At 42.8% G+C, this 25392-nt stretch overlaps 1 protein-coding gene and 1 pseudogene across 1 annotated transcript; one reads left to right on the top strand and one right to left on the bottom strand.

Annotated features, from left to right (window-relative positions):
* Positions 1 to 16980: 16980 nt before the first annotated feature.
* Positions 16981 to 18230, bottom strand: LOC146634653 (neuroligin-4, X-linked-like). Its single transcript, XM_085350465.1, has 2 exons — positions 18115 to 18230; positions 16981 to 17809 (listed from the first exon to the last, which is right to left on the bottom strand). Exons 1-2 carry the CDS (start codon positions 18213 to 18215, stop codon positions 16981 to 16983), a joined length of 930 nt encoding a protein of 309 aa, XP_085206591.1. The 5' UTR covers positions 18216 to 18230.
* Positions 18231 to 20897: 2667 nt separating this feature from the next.
* Positions 20898 to 22141, top strand: LOC146634652 (uncharacterized; annotated as a pseudogene).
* The last annotated feature ends 3251 nt before the right edge of the window (positions 22142 to 25392 follow it).

Below are 25392 nucleotides of genomic sequence, written 5' to 3'. Positions count from 1 at the left end.
TAGTTCTCATGTAACTAAATGTGTGCCATGGTAAAACTTCTTCACACACCAGAAACTCACAATCAGCTCACTCAGCTCACTCATTTAAGACCTCTCATCTATGATGCAACCATCTGTCCTCCTATAATATTCAGTCCACTAGTCTATGTATCACTTTCATCTTACTAGTGACTTGGACAAGATGACAAACAGAATCTCATGCTTAAGATGCTGTCTGGTCTTCATGAGTATCATTTATGTGTAAATGCATGTAGGGTTAGTATAGTTAATGCATTTTCAGTATGTTTTTGTGTTCTTCTCTCATCACACTTTCATTATTCTCATCACTGCTTAAAACAACACACATCTCTCTCTGTTTTTTTTTCTTTAACTGTACTTTTCTCCAAAACAGAAAATAGCATTACAGCTGTTTCAGACTTAGAAACACCAAACACTCTTCGTGCTATCATTCATCCACACAACTATTTTATTTCTTTTTGTCCACTGGGCAGGTGACCTGCAGAATCACGTCTGCCCCAGCTGGATACCTTTCACACACACCATGACGTCAGACACACTCACGGACTGGATCAGGAGAAAAACTTTCTTCATCTTCACACTCTGTTACAGAAACACCATATGTTTTTTTTGTTTGTTTGTTTGTTTTGTGTCAGGGATGGATATGTAGTTGTAACGTTTGTGTTCACTAACTTTACTTTCTGTTTCCTACCCTGCCCAGTCTGTCTTGGACTCAATGCTTCTCCCAATGTCTCTCCATACTCAGCCTCTGCTCTCTCACGCTCTTCTCTGGCTCTACTTTCTGCTAACATTCTTGCTTCTCTCCTCTTCTGAACCTGCTCCAGCCACAACTTAGCAATTGCTAACTGCAATTCCTTCCTCTGCTTCGCTTTACCTGTTTTACCAGCTACACTTACAGCTATTCTTTCTACCAGCATTTTACACTGAACTTCCACTAATGTCCCTTCAAATCCACATTTCTTACGCCAACAACCTACATACTGCGTACTGCCTGGTAAAAATTTCTCCATAAATTTTAAATCTCCTTCTAAGGCAGACTTACACATTTTATTCTCCATTAACAATCAGCCACACTCACGCAGACCACGTCTGGCCCGCACACACACACAACATAGGCCTATCGCTTGCGTCTGCACGCACAGCTAGCGCTCTCTGTTGAAAACTCTCAAACGCCCCATATGGCGGAGAATTCAACCTTCGGACACTCTCTAACGCCCCAAATGGCGGAGATTCCGGACTCCTTCACGGCGGAGACGCCGAACCTAGGTTATCTCCACGCCCCAAATGGCGGAGAACTCTCTACGCCCCAAATGGCGGAGAAGCCTGCGTCTCTCTCACGCGGCTAGCGCGCTCCCGGACTCACGTTTAACGCACAGCCCGTAGCCGCTCTCTAAGGCCTTCTGTACTCACTGTTTGTTTACGTTCATGGGAAGAGCCTCTGGATCCCGTCAATCGTCATCCATCCCGAGGGGAGGTCAGGAGCAAACTTCCCGGCCTGGTGGCATGCCAAAAACACCAGGGCTTTACGTCAATCATCCCAGACGTTGCGGTGGCGTCCTCTCCCTCTCCTCGGTGGATGCAATGTGTTAGGCTCCGGCTCCGAAGGACCAAATAAATGTTGGGTCTGTGTTTCCACAAACCCCGCTAATTCTAGAGACTTATTCATCATGAAGAAAACAAGACAGTCGATCGATCCATTACTTGCGCAAGGGAGGCCTCGTCTGTGTCCAGCACGACAATGACCCCAATGGTGGCCTCCTCTCGCTGCCTTTTATTGACAATCTTCAAACAATAGTTTACAAAGCACCTCCCCTTGCAACCCCCCTTTGGTTACATAGACAAGGCACTGTATGTAAGTGTGTGTGTGTGTGTGTGTGTGTGTGTTACCTCCTGCTGACCAAAGGGTCATAAACCCAGGAAGTTTACATCAAAAGAAACAGATCTTTCAGATAGGATGTATCTACAATAAAACCTCCCCCAGCACAGAGAGGTTGGAGAGGTGGTCAGGATCAAAGGAATGGCTTTGATCCTACTGCTTGAACTAAGACTGTACAAATTTAAGAAACACAATGGCAACATTCAACAATTAGACTTAACAGTAACACCACCACTTTACTCTGTTCTACCTGTCACATCATTTTATCAGGAAACAAATATGCTCATGTTTTTACTATGTTTGTCTTGAAGATGTAAGAAGATCACATGGTGCTTTTTATTATTGTGTTGGTTTGTTTGCTGTCTCTTGGATGGAGCCCAGCTGTGCGTGGCCCCTGGGCCTGTGGTCAGAGTGTGTGCTGGATAATCCGGCCCAGGATGAGGCCAAACTGACATGGGATGAAATGTCTGTCACATAATTGAGCTTTGTGATAAATGTACGACTTTAATGTGAAACATTCAGAGTTTTTTCTCTTGTTGTGTTTGTTTGAAGCTGCTTCCTGTTGGCTTCAGCTGTTTGGAGTTTCCATTTTCTAAACTTCTACATTCTGAACCTTCTTCAGCTCTGAACAGATGATGAAACACTGAATGATTTCAAGCTCACACTTTGTCTAATAAACTTACATCTTTCATTCTTTATACAGATTGGAGAGCTGTGGTTTGTCAGAGATCAGCTGTGATTATCTGGCAGCAGCACTGAAGTCCAACCCCTCCCATCTGAGACAGCTGGAGCTGAGCCTGAACAACAAGCTGCAGGATTCAGGAGTGAAGCATCTGTGTGGTTTCCTGGAGAGTCCAGGATGTGGACTTGAAACTCTGGGGTCAGTCAGCATGTTTTAGTTGTGCTGAGATGAATATGATGTGAAAGTTGTGCTGACACTAAACTGCAGACATCAGGCTGATATTATACTGATCCACACTGAGGATCTTCATGGTAAAGTCTGTTTTCTTCTTCTCTGGTTTAGTCCATTGACTGCAGCAGAACAATGTTCACATTTCAAACAGTGAGACTCAACGTATGGCCCGCGGCCCACACGTGGCCTGCCCACCTTTCCTGATTCAGAGAGAGGGGACCCTGATTAACTGTGTAGTGTTCTTCCTCACAGTTCTAAGTATCAGACACAACAATGAATAATCCACAGCTGACTGTCTTTAGCAGGTCAAAGGTCACGGCACACAGCAGGCAGTGGGAAATATTATAATTCTGATCATTTATCAGCACATATCCATATGTATAAAAACAAAGCTGACACTGTGAGACTTGATCAGAGGTGTGATCATCACAGCAGAGGCCTTTGTGTCAAAGTCACTGAGGATCAAACAGAAACACATGAAGCAGATTTTCCTGTTCTGGCTTTTTATAGCAGATAACCTTCAAAATATTCTGCAGTCCATCAAAAACTGAAGCAAACCATGAATCAACATGTGAACATGAGCTGATGCTGCTGAAGTGAAGCAAAGTTACAGAGGTTTGATTACAGACACAGCTGAGAGTTTGTAATCTGTCATCATTTTAAAAGGTTTACATTTCTTCAGTATATCCACATTTGCAGCTGGTACCTCAACCTCCACTTGTCCAACACAACTGCTGTCCACTGCCTCCATGACATTGTGATTTTGCTGTTGGTCTTCTGTCAGATCTTCATCAATCACTTCTGCACGGGGCACACCTTCAGACTCTGCAGCTGCATAACGAAAGCCTGTAAGATAAAATTAGACATAAGGTAAATGTACACCAATATTCCAATGACAGGTGTGTGATTCATCTGGAAGTTATGTGCGGATTAGTGTACAGTGATAGCAATTTAGTATGTTTTTAGAGGGGGGGGGGGGGGGGTTGTTTACCTCCGATGGGTGCTCTTTTTCGCTTCCGTTGCGTACGCCTTGAGTGCCGGTCCGAGTCTGATACAGGTATGTCGTCATGCCCCATGTGCAGTGTTGGTGCCCAGTCTGGATTTGTTACATCCATTTCATATGCTGGTTTGCCTGCAATAATGCCAAATCATAAGCTACTCAGTCGACATGATGTGGTTCTGCAGCATCACACATTAGCATGTTTTATCTCATTATCTATGACCTCAGCACGTTGAAAATAACACTAAAAGCCTTTCAAGAGTGATATGAATTAATTTAGAACTCACCGGAAAGAAAATGCCGTGAGCAAACCAACAAAAAGCTGGGGATTGCAGAGAACTCGATATCCGCTCGTCTCACCGCTGCAATCCAAGCCTGACGTCTTTGTTTAGTAATATCGGATACATGGGATCCCTCACGTTGCCTCCAGGATGGAAAACGATGAAAAGAGAGCCCGTTATCCAGCTTCTTGCCTTCACGATCGTGTGATCTAACGTTGCAACCGACAACACAACACGTACGATCCATAGCTGAAATGGTATCCTTTGGCTGGCCTACTGTCATGGCGGAAGGGGGCGTGGCCCATCTCCCGTGACATCACGCTCCAAAGCCCTATAGGTGGGAAAATGTACCATGTCGACCAATCAAAAATGATATGGAAACATGACATTTGGTTGTTTAGCAAAAGGGGGAAGTTTTAGGAGTGACCGGCAAGAGAGAGCGAGTGAGCGAAAGAGAGAGAGAGTTTTGATACGTGAGAGATTTGTGACGTTTACCGTGTTTGGTCTCAAGTTAGTTTGTTGTCTTGTGTATTTAGTGTGTAGCTGTTGTTTTGTTTTGTGTGTCAGTTCTACTAGTGATCGTCACAGTTGCTGCCTTAAAGCCAACAAAGGCAGATTGCAGTGTAAACGCTGAGTGACACACCTGCTGTCAGACCTGCAGGTTTATCCCTGTGCTGTTCTCATATGTGTTAGAGTGACACAAACTATTGTTTGACACCTGATTGTTCTGTAAATAGTTTGAAATGATTATATGAAAAACGTCTGAGCCTTGGCTGCATTTTTTGGTAAATAGTACCATATAACTTTGTTGTTTGCAAAACGTGTGCGTATTTTTAAAAATGTACAATCTCTATTTGCATTTCAAGTTATGAAGATGATTCGTTAAACATGTGTGTGGTTTTTACAGTCAAAATATCACTTTCTACTTGTATTTTAAATTTTGTCTGAATTTAGATAAATTGTGCTGATACAGTTGGTCAAAATGAGAAAATAACAGATTGGCAAGATAAACTGTTTTTAAAGGTAAAATATAGAGGCCACATCAAAAGTAGTCAAGAAGGGTTAAAGGCTAAAAGCAAAGTTGTCACCAAGTACTGTTTATATTTGTGTGTATTGCTGCAGCTTTTTTGAGTATTAATTTGGTGCCTTTGTGTGAAATAATGGTATTGTGAGTGATCCATATAGTCACAAAGAATAGCCACTTGTTTCTGTGCTACCAAAGTTCCCCGGCTTTCATTCAAAATGTGTTTATCGTCAGCACCTGCACATTAAACTACTTAAACATTATAAATGTCTTCAAGCTCACACTGAGGCCTGTGGGGTACTATCAGCCACTGAGACAGTACACACATTTATATGTGTTTGTATATGAATATTTCATACTTTAAGACTGCCTGTTTATTTAAGGGAGATGAACAAAATACATTGGAATTGTACAAAATAATATCATGGATGATAAATTAAATAGATTTTAAGTAGATGCTTGTGCATTCTTAAAGTCTTATATGTTGAACTGAACTATGTGATCTGTTCAAAGCCTTAATCTTAATTTGAAGTGAAATGTGCATTTTGAGTTTATACACTATGTATATAAGGCGACCGTTTCCTTTTGCAGTATTTTTGTGTGGTGTACTTTTCTATGTCTTAACAAAAGGGGAACAAAGGTGTTTAAGTTCACCTAGGATGATGTGTTTTAATTTTCACATGGTCTTGCTTGAATTTGACCCTGACAAAGGCGTATGAACTCTGTCAGCTGTTTGGAGTTTCCATTTTCTAAACTTCTACATTCTGAACCTTCTTCAGCTCTGAACAGATGATGAAACACTGAATGATTTCAAGCTCACACTTTGTCTAATAAACTTACATCTTTCATTCTTTATACAGATTGATGGACTGTGGTTTGTCAGAGATCAGCTGTGATTATCTGGCAGCAGCACTGAAGTCCAACCCCTCCCATCTGAGACAGCTGGAGCTGAGCTCCAACTACAACCTGCAGGATTCAGGAGTGAAGCATCTGTGTGGTTTCCTGGAGAGTCCAGGATGTGGACTTGAAACTCTGAGGTCAGTCAGCATGTTTTAGTTGTGCTGAGATGAATATGATGTGAAAGTTGTGCTGACACTAAACTGCAGACATCAGGCTGATATTATACTGATCCACACTGAGGATCTTCATGGTAAAGTCTGTTTTCTTCTTCTCTGGTTTAGTCCATTGACTGCAGCAGAACAATGTTCACATTTCAAACCTTCAAAGAAGAAGAAAATTCCTCCACTGGATAATTCACTGTGAAACTCTCCAACTTTTCATTCCACCTTAAAGTCTGTCTGACACTGAAATCCAAAGCAAAATGTGCGTTTGCTTTACAGACAGCAGTCCAACACAAACATACACACATCATCCAAAACACAGTCCAACATCCAAATCTCCTCCACTGCCAGCATGAATGATGGGAAAGAGAAGGAGGAACACTCTGACATTCAGGGTTAGAATGAGTTTCATGAAGCAGACTGTGAAGATCAAAGCTGCATTAGAAAGCTTACATGAATGAATGAGTGGACAGAAGTGGACAGAGATCATCTGAAGCACTTCAAAGGCTTTAAATCAGCACATTTCTCTTTATTCTTTATCAACTCTGTTAGTTTCTCTCAGTTTTCTGTGGAATGAAGCTAACAGCAGGCTAATAAGATGCTGACCAATAGGTTTCTATTAAAGGTTGTAATTTGTATATGAAAAAGTGCTTTGGCTCAGCAGGGATCAGCTTACAGGTAGAATACAGCTGCTGGATGGGATTAGCATGTCATAGCTATCTACCAAACTGCTAACTGGGGGATTTCAGGCCCCATCTATGGATCATTTTTGCTAACTGTTTATTCAGCTTAGGCTCACAGGGCTGCAGCCTGTGCCCTAGCTGTCATAGGGCAAGAGGCGTGGTCCACCTGCACAGGTGAGCAGTCCATCACAGGGCCAACAGAGAGAGACAGAGAAGCACTCTCTCACATCCACACCTACAGCCAATTTAGAAGCACCAATGAACCTAAGCAGCATTTCATTGGACTGTGGGAGAACATCCAACCTCCACAGAAAGGCCAACAAGCTTCAACCTACAACCTTCTTGCTTTAAGGCACTAGTGCGAACCACTTTTCCCCATTTCAGCCCAAATCCTGCATCTTCCTGTTTCTGACTCCAGGCCAGCTCCACTAACACTTTCTCATCAGACACTGCCACCTAGTGGAGGAAGTCTTAGTTCCATTTGAAGCTTCAGATTACAGTTAGTTCCTTTACAAAGAGGTGGAGGTGGTGGGGCCACAGCACCATCATCACTGAGTGCCATAGGACACTTAACCTTTGTTTCCATATGCTGGGAACTTCCTGTTGTTCCAAGGAGGACTGGAAAATGTGTGAAGATCTCCCAGTCAGTTCCTCACAGCACACTTCAATCATTTCCCTCCCACAGCATCAGGACCAGGGCTTTTTCTCTCTTTGGTCCCACTAAGAGATTTCCACACAAACACCTCATCAGTGGGACTCTCAGAGCTACCAGCCCTTTGCTACAATCACAAAGCTCTTCATTGAAATCAATGATATCAAAGCTGGAATCAAATGAGTCCAAGTCTTCTGCTGATTCAGCATCACATTCATCTTTGCTCCTTGTCCTGCATCCCCACCATGGACTTCATTCCTTTCCAAGCCAGCCTTGAGTGTCCTTTATTCAGCTCATCCTCTGCTTTACTTTTACACCTGATTTTAGCTGCTTTATCTCTCTTTCAACAAGTTTCTGTGCCTCAATCTTTTTCTTCTCTCCCTCATAACAAGACAGCTTCTTCTGCCTGAGAACATGTTGGAGTGATTTACTAATCCAGGGCTGCTTATTGGGGAAAATACTTCCTGTTTCCAAAGTAATCCCCATTTTTCCCAGAAAGAAATGTAAGTAGAAATCGATGATCTAAGTGAGAACATGAGCCTTTAAAAAGTCCCAGTGGGAGCAGTCAAAGCAGTCCCTCAGTCCCAGTATATAGTCTTTGGTCCAGACTGGAACAACTGTGTGCCCAGTTTGAGCTCTCTTCAGTCCTGTGACCTGACAGACCCAGAGGGGCCATCACATCACATTTAGAAGCTCCCCTAATGGAGCCACAACACATGTCCAACACTTAGTCTGTCTTGTTGGACCAACTGGAAGAAATGATTCAAGGACTTAGTCACAGAACAGAGATTCAAATCTCCAAAATCCAACTGGCTGCATCAGGACATATAGTCTGAAACTCTGCACAGTTTCCTGTTTGAAGCTGCTTCCTGTTGGCTTCAGCTGTTTGGAGTTTCCATTTTCTAAACTTCTACATTCTGAACCTTCTTCAGCTCTGAACAGATGATGAAACACTGAATGATTTCAAGCTCACACTTTGTCTAATAAACTTACATCTTTCATTCTTTATACAGATTGATCAACTGTGGTTTGTCAGAGATCAGCTGTGATTATCTGGCAGCAGCACTGAAGTCCAACCCCTCCCATCTGAGAGAGCTGCACCTGTGGGAAAACAACCTGAAGGATCCAGATGTGAAGCAGCTGTCTGATCTTCAGCAGAGTCCAGACTACAGACTGGAGACTCTGGAGTAAGTAGAGTGATGGAGTGAGTGGGTGGTGCTATCAGCAGTATTGTACTAAACACAGTCAGTATGAAACAAAGATCCAGTGTTTCCTGTAAAGCTGCAGCTTCTCAGTGAAGCTGTGAGAGGAGAATGGTGACAGGCTTCAGGATTGGACACAAACACTTCCTGTTTCTGACCTTTATGGTCACCATAGTAACGGCTGACACGCTCTGATCAAACACTGTCAACAGAATGAATGAAATGTATGAATGAATTTGAGTGAATGAATGAAAATGAAATGAAAATGAAAATGAATGAAAGTCCAAACTCAAACTAGGAGGGAAAAACATTTTCATCAACTTCAATAAAAATCCAAAGATTAGAAAAAGTGAAGCAACAATGAGTCCTAGTACAGTCCCAGCACTGAAGTCCCTGCTGCTCTTTATACTGGATGTGCTGCATCACTGACTGACAGCTGATGAAGAGTCTCTGGAAACACGCGTTTATCTCCTCTGCTCTTCCTTCTTCTCTCTGCAGGTGATGATGATGGTAAACAGGACGGTGTGTGTGCTGAGAGAGGAGGAGCTGTGTCCTGATGATCCAGAGAGGTTGAAGCAGCAGCAGCTTGTGTGTAGAGACGCTCTGACTGGGCCATGTTACTGGGAGGTGGAGAGGAGAGCTTCATCCAGCAGTGACTGACAGAGGAATGAGAAGAAGTGCAGATGACTGTCAGTGCTGCAGAGTGAACTGCTCTGAGAACAGCTCCACTGTCAGACACAATGTAGAGTCCAGCATCATCCCTGTGTGTCCCTCTGGATCTGACAGAGGATCATCAGTGTATCTGGACTGCTCTGCTGCTGCTCTGTCCTTCTACAGTCTCTGCACAGTCTCTGTCTGACTCTGGCTTCAGACCCTCCTGGATCAAACTCACCTGGAAAGACTTTCAAACATCACTCAATAGATTTGAATACAGAATATATTTGATATATACTGTAGATGTACTGTAGAGTTGCAGTTTGTCACTTGTAAATACAGTCTGTGAGCAGCTGTGAGCTGAAAGATCTTTCTAGAAACACAAAATGTTTTCACTCTTCTGTTGCTTTTTCATATATTTCCACAACATTAATATTGATCCCACCTGTCTCACCTGTTTCATGCTTTTATACATAATAACAGGACACGTGTGATCTGAGCGCTGCTGTGGTTGCTGTGCTGCACGTCTTCATTTAGATAACAGAGACATCTAGTGGTTCAGAGGGAGAACTGCAGGAGGTGGAGCTGTGTTTTAGCATGGAAAACTTTTTATCTTTTAGGCGCAGATACAAATATGACAAGTATCAGTGTGAGATACAAAAGGTCACATCAGTCAGCAGAGGGAACAGTGATCACACAGCAATGTAAGAATAGAAACATAACAGTGAATCTGGACATGTATACAGATGGAAGCAAACAAACAGGATGTAACACTACATTAAAGCCACAAATGGGAAGAAAACAAACACAAAGGAAAATATATTTGATCTCAGGAATCCAAATCAGATGCTTTAGAGCAGGGGTCGGCAACCCTGGGCACGCGTGTCACAGCTGGCAAGCGAAGGGTTAACTGATGGCACGACCACAGCTGGACTGGCCATCGGGCATACTGATGGTGATTTTTCGTTTTTCTGGGCCAATGATGTTTTTTTATGATTTTTTTTTTTTGTAACGGTATAAACGATGGAAGGTGGTGGATTGGCCGGATGCTGGTCGATGTGTAGAAATAACTCAGTTGTTTGGTGGTGGCTATGGCGGAGCTTCCACAGAGACAGCAGGTGGATGAGGGAAAGGGGAGGCAGGAGGAGCAGAGACCCGAGGCGGCCGCCGGTCCGAGTGTTGGCCCCCTTGAACTTTCCCACATTTTGTCACATTACAGCACAAACATGAATCAGTTTTATTGGAATTCCACGTGAAAGACCAACACAAAGTGGAACGGAAATCATACATGATTCCAAACATTTTTTACAAATAAATAACTGCAAAGTGGGGTGTGCGTAATTATTCTGTCATGGAAAAACACACTGCCATCAACTGTTTTGTTTTTGTCAAAATCACTGTAATATAATCACTGTACCTTTATATACAGGTGACTTGTATTAATGCTGCTGCCCTCTTGTGGCTAAAGTGTAATTATGTTCTTGTTATTAGGGAAAACATTTGAGAGTAACATGACAAATGAGTCAGCACTTTGGCTTCAGCTTAAGAAATCCTCATTTTTATGTCATCAGTTATAGTTGCATGTATTCATTATCATAATTTAACCTTTAATATTGATGTCTTAAATTGATTTTACTTAAACTAGCAATAATTTTATGGTTGCATTAAATAAATGCATCACTAATGAATGAACTATTTCAGTAATTAATTTAAAAAATCTACATAATCAATTAAAGATATATATTAATAATGAATTATCCATTAATTTCATTTAAAATTTTTCAATATTTGTTTATATACAATTCAAATTAGTTAATTACATATTTAATCAATTATTGGTTTGTTTTCTATTTTGATTATTTTACTGACACATTTAATGAATTATTTAATGATGTATTTATTTAATTCACGTTGCTACTCCTGGCCCTGCATCGCTGTTCATAAATACATTTTATTTGTCAGCTTCACCCATCAAAGTCAGGGGGCGGGGTTAATGCTGATCAAGTCAAAACCATTGCTTTGGTCTGGTGGGCGTTCTTTTAGTGGGCTTTTCTGTCACGGCCTGCGTGGCAGACTATGATGAGGGGAAGGACGACCCAAATGCCAACACGTTCTCACTCCTGTATGGAGGACCACAAGAGCCACGCGCATCGAAATAAAGAATTCTGTGCTTAAGTAATGAATTATAGAATAAATTCTGCATTTGTAAATTCATTTTTGAATTCCCATTTAATAAACTGATTTTTGAAATGCTTTTAAAAACTGCATTTCAAAATCCTTTTTCCAATTGCACTTTAATAAACTGCATAAATTGCATGAATGAAGGGATCCTGCAGCGAAACGGAGAGCCCAACCTCTGACTTAGTGCCTGTTTACTCAGTCTGACCACCTGTGAAGTTAACGCGCTAACGTGGCTAACGCTAGCATCACCACACGTAGCCCCGTTATTTTAAGGTCATCTTAGCTCATGAAAGTTTAACGTCGCAGCTGTACGAGCTAGCTACGTGTTTTGTAAGCTGCTGTGCTCTTCACAAATAAAGCTGGAAGCAGCTCAGACTATTAGAACCAGCACTGAGGCCTGTTACATTTATGTTAGAGCAACAGCTGCAGCCTTTAAACTAGCGATTAAAATGCTGACAGTAATCAGAATCAAAAACGGTTTTATTGCCAAATGTTGAGCAGGTTTACAACATTAGGAAATTGCTGCGGTGCTTCAGTGCAAACATACTGTCATATAACACTTAAATAAAAATAAAAATAAGGATTAAAAGTGCTAAGTAGATAGATATATACATGAGTGCAGGTGGTGATCAGGGCCAAACATGGAATGATGCAGTGAACACAGCGTAGGGTCACGTGGTAGTGGTGGGAACAGTCATACGGTTATTGTTCATGTGTCCAACAGCAGAGGGGAAGAAACTGTTCTTATGGCGAGAGGTTCTGGTGCGAATGGACCGGAGCCTCCTGCCTGAGGGGAGCAGGTCAAACAGACTGTGTCCAGGGTGAGAAGGGTCAGCTGTGACTGAGCTGCACGCCCCAGTGTCCTGGAGGCGTACAGGTCCTGCAGAGATGGGAGTCTGCAGCCAATCACCTTCTCAGCAGAGCGCACAACATGCTGCAGTCTCTGTTTGTCCCTGATAGTGGCTCCAGCGTACCACACGGTGATGGAGGAGGTGAGGATGGACTCGATGATTGCAGTGTAGAATTGCATCATCGATCATATAATCCATTGTTTCAAATTAGACCTAAAACTCCCCCTTTTGACACATCTTCATGTGTCAAACAAAACCACAACTAGAAAATTAAAAGAAAAAGGTTCATCAGATCATTTCTCAGGAAACCTCAGCGATTCTCCTCTCGAGTATATTTGCTCCGGGCCTGCAAACCTGTGTTTAAATAATAAAATCAGTTTAATTATCATGTTCGATCTTTTCAGCTCCTGGCTCCACCCAGAGCCTGCATCCCCAGAACAACCTAGAAACAAAACCTGTATATTAGCATCAACTTCACATTTAAACTCAGTTCCCCCCCTGTCCTTCCCTCACTGTGATCCACTCTGTGCTATAAGAAACTAAACTTAAAACACAACAGTTATCAGTCATGTGCTTCATACAAAATGTGCGTATGTTTTAGTTTCACGTTGATCCTCTGAGTGTCATGGTACTTCTTTTAATCTGACTTTATCAAATCGAACCAAAATAGGTTTGCTGTCTTTACTTTGCTCGTTTCCCTCCAGCACCACCTCGTATCACCTGCCCTTTCCCTTGGACCAGTGTTTGTTGTTCCATAACTGGATTTGGAATGTGACAAGTCCACCAATCCCCTATATAACTCCTACATTTGGCTTTGGTTCTGTTTTCCTTCTATAAAATGTCGTTGACTTCTACAGTGGCCTGCTTTGGTTAATGGTAACATCAGTAATATCAAACATTTTCTCCCCTTCAGCATTTGGCATTTTCCCAACAATATAATGTGACACCATCATCTAAACCCAGTCAATAAAACAACATTTTCTTAAAGCAAACATCAGCAACCCAAAATTAGCCGCCCAAGGGTGGAGTCTGCAGCTCCACTCTCATGTGAACCTTTCGGTCTCCCTCTCTCTCTCTTGTGCTCCTGCCAAAAGCAAAGCAAAGCATCCACCCTTTTCTTACCGGCGTCGTGAATTGTTTGTCAACATCTACTCATCCTAACGCTGGTCCAGTGTTTGTCACGGCTGCACAGCAGACAAGTGGAGCCTCACGCACAAAGCATCAGAGTCTCCACCCTCATCAATATGAGCTCATTTATTTGTTCTTTCTTTTGTTTTTAGAAAAAGAGTTCTTTATGATCTTGGACTGGATTGACTCGCTGCAATCCTTTAGACAGGAACTCGCAGGTTCCCACAGGTGACCTTTCCCTCAGCCCATTGTAATCTGGAAAAGCTCACCTTATATTTGCTCTCACAACAATGTTTTACAGCGCTGTTAATTCAATCTTGCAGGCCTGCTTAGAACAAAGAAGGAGGAAAAGAGAGCTGATTATTAGCTCATCAGAGCACAAAACATCATCACCAAAGGGGGCGACACCTGACAGTTTTCTCTAAGTGCACTGTTACAGAAATAATGAGCCGCTCCTGGACATGTCCATGTTTAGTAAAACTCCCTCTATTGAAATAAGAAAACAAGCCAAAGCTAACTGACAGAATGAACCCATCACTAAAACAACGACCCCAAAAATCTTCATCACAGAAAAGTTTTGCTTACTAATCCAACAATATGTTGTGGGAATTAGAACTTTCCGGGTCATAAAGCTTTTGCCCGACTCTTGGCTTAACTAATACTGACATAGTCTGAAATCAGACTTAAAGTCACTCCCTCTGTTCATTTAGGATAAATGTATCTATATCTGATTTAGGCTAAGTGCCTTTTGTTTAGATGAACTGCTGGACTTCCAGACCAGCAGGTTTAGGGAAGTCTTTATGGGGTCACACTCTGACCCCCCCCACCACACACACACACACACACACACACACACACACACACACACACACGCACGCACGCACAGGCAAGGTACTCTTTGTTTGTATGTAGACGTCATATGTTAATGAACGTCATATGTATATTCATGTAACCTCAATAAAAGAGCAGTGTTACGGGGGAGCGGACGAGAGCAACTGGGGTCAAGCGAAGGAACGGCGTTTGTCCGGTTCTCTCCCGTGCACGGGAAACATGAAGAACTTTGCCTACTCGTGTCTTGCTTTGCTATGTAATTAAATTGTCCTTAACGTTCCAACGAATAGGTTTATGCTACAAACCTATCACTGAGGTTAACTACACAACCCCTCGCCACCTCCTTATACACAGGAGTGAGTACAAAAGGGTTCGTACGGACGCATCAGCCGGCCGTCCTTCTGCTCGACACTGTTAGCTGAAAGATGATCGGATCATCCTCTGTCCTGTATTTAAGGCTGAGAGTCTTTGTCCAGTCTCTTTTCCACAGCTACTGTCCACAGCACTGATCCACCTGCAGCACAGCCCCACTCAGTTGTTTTATGATTTACATTGTGCACGTTTCCCTTCCAGTGAGCTTACAAAACCTCTGACAGGAGAAGTCAGGCATGTGTTTCCCCCACCTCCCCTTTTAGGCAGTAATAAAATAGAAAACAAACAATCAAACAGGCTAAAGCTAGAGCACAAGCAAAGACAGCACCGGTGACTAAGTTCTCCCATACTGGACGTACGCTACCACGTGGGCTCAAACAGCAGCACATCAGCTCAGTTTACATACTGTTGACATCTTCATCAGAGGATCAGCAGGGAGCGCTGCTGAGCTGCAGTCGTCTCCACCAGAGTGACGGAGCAGGAATCACAAACAGCACAAACCCACCGTGTTGTTTCCACCCTGTTCAGGAGATCTGAGCCCCCATCCCTTTTTTTCATGTTGCAGCTCTGCACTGCAGGCCCTGAACGCCTCCCGGTTACCCTCAGTGTGCTTAGAGTTTAATTTACAACCGACGAGCTCACAGATCATCTGCAGGCAGGTGAACGAACCCTTAATGTGAGGATAATAGCAGAGCTGAACTGAGGTCAGAAATAGTCAGGAACGGTGTCGACACAGTGAAGTCAGCTGTTTGGGAATTTGTCTGATTATCAGTTTGGGGGGGGCGGTGTTAAATAACAAAGGCGGTGTAGGATGGAGAGAGGAGGAGGGAGGGAGCAGTGATGATATGAAGTCAGAATACACATGTGGCAGACATAAGGGGGTCAGACAGGAGCAGCATCAGTCTCTGCTCTGTTTTGTTAATAACGTAGAAAAATAATTTTGTACAATCAAGCTACATCGACGGACGCTTTACCTCACGTACCCTAAAATGAAAAAGTAGTGACAGTAAGACGGAGGCTGCACATGACACCATGACTGAGTTCACAGCTGTTGCTTTGATTCTAACGTTTAAGACTTTTGGCATCGACTCCGTTTTAATAAATGAGTGCTGGGAGGCGTCGTTTGACTTCAGGAGCTCCTGCGATGCTCCTGCGATGCTCCTGCGATGCTCCTGCGATGCTCCTGCGATGCTCCTGCGATGCTCCTGCGATGCTCTTACTCTGCGGGAGAAAACCAAAAACCAAAAGTAGCAAACATGGAGCGATATGACTCGTTTAGATTTTGGGAAACGTGCATCGACAGGTACAGTGTCCTTTTCCCCGCGTCTTTAAAAATAATTCATGCATAGATCCCCCACTGAGAAAACCCTTTTATATACTTTCTCCTTTGTACACATTTTATATAGAACTATATATAATATCATTTCTCTATATCTATATTTTCAGAAAAATTCTTTCCACACAATAAAAAAACAACAATTTAACAAATGCTTCAAACAAAACAACAAAAAGAGAGAAGATGGAAGAAAGAAAATCACGACTGAGGCCAGTTTGGCACTTTGTCATGAGAACATGACAGAACTCTGTTAGTTGACGGTAAATAGCGAAACTCTATTTTTCTTTGGTTTTTCTTCTCCCTCGATGAGAAATGAAACACAGCAGTACTTACTTGGCACCTAAAAATGCTGGTCGAATGAAAGATATCAGTGTTTTCATGGTTATATGTTTAGTGTACGCCTCCCCCCTCCAAACTGCTCAGCAGATCGGGAATTTTTAGAGAAGAGCAGGAGGGAGGCGTGTCAAATGAGAGGAAGAGAGCAGTAATAAAACACGGATGTAGAAAAGAGAAGCATAATGTGCACATAACACACAGGAGATGGAAAAAGAGATGACGCCAACGTAAAAAAGAGAAAACAGCGAGGAGCGAGAGAGCATTCGTCCCTTTGACAAATGTTGGAGGTCTTGAGCCTGGAAACAGCAGACCGTCTTTGAAAACAGTATCTTTGAAAGATCTGAGTCACCCACCCCAAACTGCTCATCTGCTGCTGGACACTTCAGTTGCACCTCCACATGCCACCAGTGGAGGGAGCTGCCAAGTTTCACAGCACATGACGCAGCAGGTGTAGTTGCTTTTGGAGAAAGAAGAGAATAAGAGGACAGAACGAAGGCCCACGTCTAGAGGCCTCCCTTCCAGAGCGGAAGCAGAGCCAGTGTTCCTGGTCCCTAGGTGGCGCTGTGTCGGGCCTGTCCCTACTATACCCTGGTGGTGGAGTGGGGGTGGGGCAGGGTGTTGTTGTGGCCGGTGGAGGGGAATGTGTTGAAGGCGTGAAGAGGCTGCATGCTGGTGATGGTGCTGGGGATCACGGTGATGGTGTTTGGCGTCATCAGCGGCACGTTGTCGGGGGCGCGGCGCAGCGCCAGGGTGTAGTCGGGAGGGCAGGCGGGCCGCAGGATGTCGTGGGGTCGCAGGGGCTCCATGTCGTGGTGAGCGTCGTGCTCCCAGTCCTTCATCTGCAGGGACATGATCTCCTCCTCCTGGCTGTGAGCCAGGTCGTTGGCGGGGCCGCCCCGCTGAGGGGACAGCCGGTGCCGGCGCATCTCGTGCTGCTTGTCACGCTTGTAGTAAAGGGCGGCGAAGGCCAGGATGTTGAGGAAGAAGAGCGACGCTCCAACTGCAACTGTCACGCTCAGTTCGGTGGAGTAGTCGCGGGTGTCTCCGGGAAAGAGGTCCTGGGGCGGGCGCTCTGAGCCCTCGGGCTCAGGATCTGATGGGAAGGTAGGGTAAGGATGACGAGTGGTTCGAGGAACGTTGTTTCTGGGCCTCATGGTGCCGGGGTCACGGCCTGCGGGGGAGCGCGTAGTGGTGGGAAAGAGCACGTCGTGCAGGCTGTGAAGATGAGGGACTAATTCCAGCCAAAAGGCCACTTTGTTAGCTCTGTAGTTGTCTCTGACACGAGGTTTCAAACCGATGTGAAGGTACTGCTTGTCCTTCCAGTTGAACTTGGTCCAGATGACCTCCTCGAAGCGGTTGGGCTTGGTATGAATGAACTCGGTGTCCTGAGGGACGGGCAGGTTGGGGTCCCTGGTGGAGCATAAAGGTTAAACGTTTCAGTTCAAAGTTATATTCAGTCTCCATTATAAGTAACATGTGGCATCAATACACTGAATACAGACAGGAGGCCCATTCTCTGTGCAACCTTTAAACTATCTAAGACCAACCGGCTGCTCTGGGATCTGGATGCTTTTGGTGAACCAGTATGTTCAATTCTTCAAAGCCACACGGGAATTAAACTAGCAACCTAGATTCAAGTATTCAAGATGACTAGAAGGCTATCAGTGAACATACAGTAACGTGTACAGTTTACACTACTGTGACATGAGGCCTACCCAGTCTTTGCGAAGTTAGTCCAGTAAGTCATGACCACAGCGCTCAGCATCACATCGTTCTTGGAGAAGTTGCACGGGAGCAGGTCCGTGGCACCGATCATCGGTACGCCGAACACGTAAGGTATCTCGTCTCCGTGCGCGGCGTCGGCACTCGGGCCGCGTCTCGGTCTGGCAGTGGTGGTAGAACGTGTAAAAGTAAACTGGGGACTGAAACTCAGCATGGAGTTTGGCAGTGGCCACAGCTGGTGCCACCCACTGGTGGTCCGTAAACAGGAAGTGAGTGAGAAATCTAGAGAGGAAAAAAAAGTCTTTCTGATAACAGAAGGAGTGACAGGCAGCAGAGAGGAAGCATGACTGCATTATCCAAACATGTCTGTACTGTGACTGTGGTCCGGCTGTGAGGGGTTCGCAGGCCGATCTGTCAGAAACACCGACACTGAGATTGGGAGCCCACTACCTGGGGGATGATAGCATTACTGCCCACAGAGCCTCAAAGGTTAAGGCGCAGACACGCCGTGATGTGGATGAGTGGCTCTCTTTAGCACGCTTGTCTTGTTTGATGCACTTCACTGGGCTCACATGTTACTGATTCCATTCTTTACTCGCATGTTTTAAACGCTTAAAGCACTTTCACAGCTTTTGATATTCTTTTGAAAATTCATGTGAACTCAAGCTGTCAGAATTGTAATGTAAGCTTTGATAATTGTCCACATTTGTCATTTTGACGATTATCCGTTTATTTTAATGAATACAGCAAACAGAAAAAAACGAACAAATCAACAAACGCGGCTCCTAATGAGACAAAACCTGATGATGCTGCAAAATGCAGTTAAGTGAGAGGAGGCTGTAAAATGGAATAACTGAAAAAGTGGCAGTGTACAGAGGTGGCGTCCTCACCCTCTGGGTAGCCGTAGAGGTTGTCAACAAAGTTGGAGATGGTGTAGTCGAACGCCGCAGCTGAGATGCCGTCGTTGTCCTCACTGTCGTCCACAAACTTCAGCCCCTCTCCCTGGTTCACTCCTATCAGGATGTCATAGTTTAGGAGCTCCCCCTGGTGGAGCAAATAAGGAAGAACATGCTGAGTGCTGGAACAGAGCCTGTGTGCATCACAAGTCTACAACAGGAAGTGCAGCTGAAGCACAGCTTTGTGAATTGGCAGCATTTCATTTCCCAGTAAACAAAATAAAGATTAGCTGTTGCCATGAAATTCCTACTATAAACTGTAAATACTGCAATATATGCAGGGTTCATACACATTTTTAGGGTCAAATTCAAGCACTTTTTAAGCACATTCAAGGTCAATTTTCAAGCTTTTCCAGCACATTACCAAAAAAGAAGCATGTTTCACTTTGCATCACCTCAGTAAGACCTTGTAAAAATTTAAACAAATCATCTGAGGTCGATTTAAATGTCTTTTGTTCCCCTTTTGTTAAAAGAGCAGCACACAAAAATACAGAAAAAGGAAACGGTTGCCTTACATGCATATAGTGTACAAACTCAAAAAAACACATTCCTCTTAAAAATTAAGATGTGCAAATGTGAACAAATCAACTTGTTAGAGATCTTCATCTCCACTGTAAATAAACAACAAGCCAGAAAACAAGAAAACTGCACCAAACACCACAAACACCAACAAATTAATGTCTTCTCATCAGACATTGAAGCTTCTTTCCTGTGTGACATAAAAAATAAGAGACCGATGTTTGTTTGTTTCTTTTAACTAGTTAAGCACCCACGTTCAGTCATCCACCCATTCACGCACTGGTGATGTAGCTACAGCCACCCTGGGGCGCCACCAGGCCCTCTGACCACCACCAGTAGGCAACGGGTGAAGTGTCTTGCCGGGTGAAGTGTCTTGCCCAAGGACACAACGACCGAGACTGTCCAAGCCGGGGCTCGATTACAAGGCGAACTCCTAACTCTTGAGCCATGATCGCCCAGTGGGGACATGGGGACATTTCAATTTCCAGCAGGAAGCTCCCCCTTTTTGTTAAACCCTTTAGATCAGGGGTCGGCAACCTGCGGCTCTTTAGTCCTTATAGTGCGGCTCCGCGTGGTTTGGGAAAATAAATTAGCTGAAGTGTATTTTATTTATGTTAGTTCTTTTTTTTAAACTTGTAGTTCTAAATTGGAAGATTATTGTGATTTTGCAATATACAAATAAAATTATATTTTCTTATTTTTTCATCGCTCAAAATAAGCGTCACACTCGCGGAAGCCGGTGTACCCGGCGAAACGCCGTGCATTTATCGAGCCTTTCAACCCCAGATAGGCCAATTATGGCTCTTTGGCTCTTTGGGTCTTAAAGGTTGCTGACCCCTGCTTTAGATGAACAGTTTTTTAATTAAATACATAATCTTTAATAAATGTTCTCGTTTATAAAAAGTAGGATAATTAAAAAAACTTTTATTATACCGCTATTGAGTAGAAAAAAAACTGTCTTGTTTTCTGTCGTCTGTTATATAATATTAGGGATGTTTGTGATAATTAATTTCTTAATCGGCTGGACTAACCAATAGTCCACAACCAGGAAACACTGAAATTTTAAGTTAAGTTTGAAAACAGTTTAAAAAAAAAAACCCCATTCCAAAATGTCTTGTGACAATCTCATTGGCTTAGGGAGTGATGATGTCATAGATCTTAAGAATCTTAAGTCCTTTGATGTTTTTCCTTAAGTAGGGGTGAGAAACAGCAAGTTTTAGTTCGTTTCAGCAGCATCTGTGTTTGCAGCCTACAAAACGTTCACCACAAGCTCTTCAAAGTCATCGTATAGAAACTCCAACATGTTTCCAAGAAAAAAACAACCAATTCAAAAAGATTACGCCGCCTCTCCTTCCTGGCGTGGCCGGCCAATTTCCCCAAATGGCTCCTCATCCTTCCAAAGGGCGTTAGAGGAGAGTAGGAAGGAAAACTACCTTCTCCAGAAAAAAATGCAACAAATTGAAGAAGAGAAACTTCAACTGGAGGACAAATGTAGACGAATGGAAGCCCAAAATAAAGAGCTGGAAGAAAGACAACAGCGCCAGCCGGACATAAACATTATTAATGAGGGCTGGGGAATCAAGTTTGCTCAGAGCCGAGAGCAGATTGTGCACCTCATTAAAGAAAACAGGCAAAAGAGTGCAGAACTAAAAGAAATGACCAACCAGCTCCAAGACAAGAAAACGATGACTGATAAGATACAACGGGATCTCCAATACATGGACCGAAAAAATCGGCTCCTCCAAAGACAGCTCCATGAAGCTGTGGAAGAAAAGAAAGAATTCCTCCAACAGAAGGAAGAGCAGGACAAAAAGCAACGAGACATGCAGCACGAACTGAAGAGCATGCAGGAAAAATACCGCATGCTGAAAGAAAGCCTGGATGAAACACTGCGCCAAAATAAAGACCTTCTTCAACAGAAAGATCAACAGCAGGAAAGACTGAAAGAAGGAAAACGTATCGTCCAGGACTTTGAGTCTAAAAATCTAAAACTGCAAGAGTTTTGTAATCAGCTGGAGGACAAAGCAACTAAAGTGGAAGAAGAAAAGGACAAACTGGAGAAACGCTGGTCACAGATGCAGAGAAGGATCGATCAGATAGCGAGAAACAACTCCGAGCTCGTTAAGGGGATTTTGGTGGAATTCAATAACTTGAAGCGTGAAAACACTCAAATGCAGGCGCAAAAACAACAAGAAGACAAAATACATGAAGACCTGCAGCTCACGCTCCAAGAAATCCAGAAAAGAAACGAGCAGTTAGAAGACAAGCACAAAGAGGTCCAACAGAGAAATGCAGACATGCACAAGGACAAGCTGATACAGGAGGCAACATCCAAACAACTCAAAGACAAGCTTGAAGAACAACAAGCAACATTGGAAGAGGTGGAACAAAGATGTGAGAAACTTGAAGAACAAAACGCAGAAACCATCGATGAGCTGAGAAATCTCATCCTGGAGAAAAAAGCGCTCGTGGAAAAGTGCATGAAAAAAAAGAAAAAATGGTTCCACTTGTTCCGGAGGAGAGACGCTACTGCTTCCTCACCTGATGTAGCCTCGTCTTGCTCCACCTCTGTTAACCCCCCCAACCAGTCCCGGCCGTTGACTGTCCCCTCCTGAGCCTGGTTCTGCCGGAGGTTCCTGCCCGTTTAAAGGCAGTTTTTCCTCCCCACTGTCGCCAAGTGCTTGCTCAGAGGGGATTGTTGGGCTTTTCTCTCCTCTGCCTTGTTTCTTCATTTACTTGTTTAACTTTTTTCAACTTATCTAAATAATAAACCAATTAAATTTATCCTTTGAGTATTTTTCATCTCATCTTTACAGAATCTTTCCAAAACATTTTCAAACATTCAGATCTGTCTTTTATTTTCTTCTTGAAGCCTCATAAATGGTGAACTAAAAACCCGGAACATGGTTTGAAACATAGTTTCAGCTGAAACTGGCATAACATGCTGTGTGTGTGTGTGTGTGTGTGTGTGTGTGTGTGTGTGTGTGTGTGTGTGTGTGTGTGTGTGTGTGTGTGTGTGTGTGTGTCAGGATATCACTAGTTAGGTCATCATGTTTAGACTCATTCACTCCAAAATTATTTAGGCCAAATCTTTAAAACAGTGTCATTTCATACACATTTTCAATTCACTTCAATCGCACAAATGCAGAAATAATTATTTGCAGTATCTTATTTATTATGAGAATGTCATGCCTGATCATTTGTACCTACACCACCAAAAATGGGGGCAAAAGGGAGGAGATCATGTTTAATCGGTTATAAGAAAAGGTCAGAAATATAAGTACCGACATGAGCAGTGTCCACAGAAACCTCTGACTCTCAGCTCAAAGCTCATATAAACCATTTCTACAACCAGCAAACAAACAAAGACACCGAACAGTTAAAAGAGCAGTGACGTCACCACGAATCTGTGGTCAGGTAATATCCATGTTTTGATTGATGATTTTCTGGAGTTAAATGTGAACCGAAGCATATTTTGGGTGTTATATGCTATTAAATACTTTTTAATTTATTTAAAAGTATTTAATAGCATATAACACCCAAAACATGCTGGGTGTGGAAATAAAAAAATCAGAATTTCCTCTGTTTGAGTCACAGTAACTTTGACATAGTAACATTTGCAGTAAGTCCTAAATGTTCACCTTTAAAATCACTCCCTCTGTTCATTTTGCCCACATCATGTTTCAGTGGTTGGCCTCAGGTTCTTCAGCTTCCTGACAGTCTGAAGTCAGCTGACAGAGTTTCACCTGCTAAATACACAGAAAATCTTGTTAAAGCCGCACAGTTTGCCCAACAGTAATATTCCCATTAAGCCCTTTCTAAACACTTTATAACAATGTGTCATCACTAAATTATAAACTTCTTCTCCAAATCTGCACGACTGCACTTAGTCACAGACTTTATTTAATTGTCCTGCGGCTGCTATCATATATTTTACCAAACAGTTCTTCTCACACAGTCACAGATATATTTCTCTCAATGCAAACTTCACTCATGTCTCAGACAGGAAACTTGAGTTTTTCTTTTTTTTCTGTCCCCACTCATTCAACTAATTTGCATATTGAGTCACATCTCGAGAAGTTGCCCTGACAACAGAAATGCATATTCAAAACATTGCTGCATAATTCAATTATTATTATTTTATTTTTATTTCTACAGTCGTCACTTCTTTTGCTCAATCAGCTGGAAACCACTTCTAATTCACTATTTTAAACCTGCTTTAAGCTTCTAATCCCTGGTTGGTCCTCCCAGTCTCTTTTTCCTTGTCACAAAAGTCCCTCTATTGTCCTGCAACTTCCTGAGTTATTCCTCAGCTTCAGCCTTTAAGTGTGTTAAATCTACACCATTCAGCATTTATGTCATGTATTCACATTCATGAGTGTAAGCATGTCTTCATTGCGTGTATGTTGTGTGTTCATATTAATATTGAGTGTAAGCTGGTCTTCGTTGCCTCGATGTGTTTTTATAATCAGATTTAATTCCTGCATCTTTGCGCTGAACTGTGGATTCAAACTGTCTCACTTCTGATTCTCTCCAAAAACAATTTCACATGTGACAATTTCTACATGTGTGTTTTATATTTTTCTATTCATTTATGTATTATTAGTTTATTTATTTCTTTATCTCTCTCTCTCTCTTACTTTTTTTATTTACCTTTCTGTTGTGATGCTCTGGATGTTTCTAAACCCACAAATTCAGCCTCAATGTTCAACCCAACTTTCCTATGCTGTCACTTTAACACGTCCAGCCTTCACCTCTCACCGGTCCTCGTCCCCTCTTCTCTCAACTTCCTGTGTGGCCTCCCAAATCAAACACAGGCCCACATCAGCTGTTTCTTCTTCTCTCTTCATTCTCTCTTCCTCTTTTCAGTCTTTTCTTGGCGCTTAACTCCCAGCATGGCAAATATGAGACTCAGACAGTCCCATCCAGTGGTTTCACACAGTCATGTCACTGGTACACTTTCCAGCTTGTAATTCAGAGCGCATGTTTCCATCAACATACATGCTGCTGGACCCTTCAGTGTTTTAGGTCAGGTGCACTGTCTTTTTGCCTGCTGTTAATTCTTCAAGTCCACGGTGTTGTTCTGTCTGTCTTCTGTCTTCATCAGGAGATTAACTGTCCTTTAAGCTTCTTCTCAGGATAAGGACAGGATGAGAGGTGAAGCTGTGACATTTTAAACCAAAGCCTGTTTTCCTCCCAATTCTGTTAATCTATCATTTTTCTGCTGTATTCTTCCAGGAGGTTGAGCAAGTCCATGGCACCTGTATTAACACACTAAGACATTTATTTAATATCATTTTCATTACTATTACTTTGCACTTTCATTCTCTAATTCCTCTGTTTTCATTTTGAAACGTCTCTCACAAGCTCACAAGCTATATTCAGACTTCCTGCTTCACTTCCTGCCAGACACACACTGCGATTGGTTTATAAAGGCCTCTCTTATTAAAATACATAAAACAATCTAATCAGAAAATAAGCACTAAGAATATATATTTATCTTGTAACATTGTTTAAGTTAATGAACAATAGAATAGAATAGAATAGAATAGAATAGAATAGAATAGAATCCAACTTTATTGTCTTTGCACATGCACAGGTACAGGGCAACGAAATGCAGTTTGCATCCATCCAGAAGTGCTTTAGTGATATAGATATATTACAATATATATTAGCAATAATATAGATATGTGAGTATATTACAGAAATGGGTCTATTATGTTATAATGTACACGGTATGAAGTATGTTGTGAATATTGTATAACTATAAGTATGTACAGGCTGTAGTGAGCACAA

The sequence above is a fragment of the Diplotaxodon limnothrissa genome, linkage group LG3 (assembly GCF_057381915.1).
Source record: "Diplotaxodon limnothrissa isolate DT_005_m linkage group LG3, D_limnothrissa_male_GT1.1, whole genome shotgun sequence".
In the NCBI taxonomy this organism is placed as follows: Eukaryota; Metazoa; Chordata; class Actinopteri; order Cichliformes; family Cichlidae; genus Diplotaxodon; species Diplotaxodon limnothrissa.
The sequence above is the reverse complement of the archived record's forward strand: the minus strand, read 5'-3'. Positions and strand labels throughout refer to the sequence as shown.

What these genes read in the sequence shown, in the direction of transcription:
- LOC146634653 (XM_085350465.1), bottom strand. Translation starts at nt 18,215, where the DNA reads ATGATCGGTGCCACGGACCTGCTCCCGTGCAACTTCTCCAAGAACGAT. An exon ending in ACTAACTTCGCAAAGACTGG is followed by an intron (nt 17,810 to 18,114) that starts GTAGGCCTCATG and finishes ATGCTCCACCAG; the next exon opens with GGACCCCAACCTGCCCGTCC.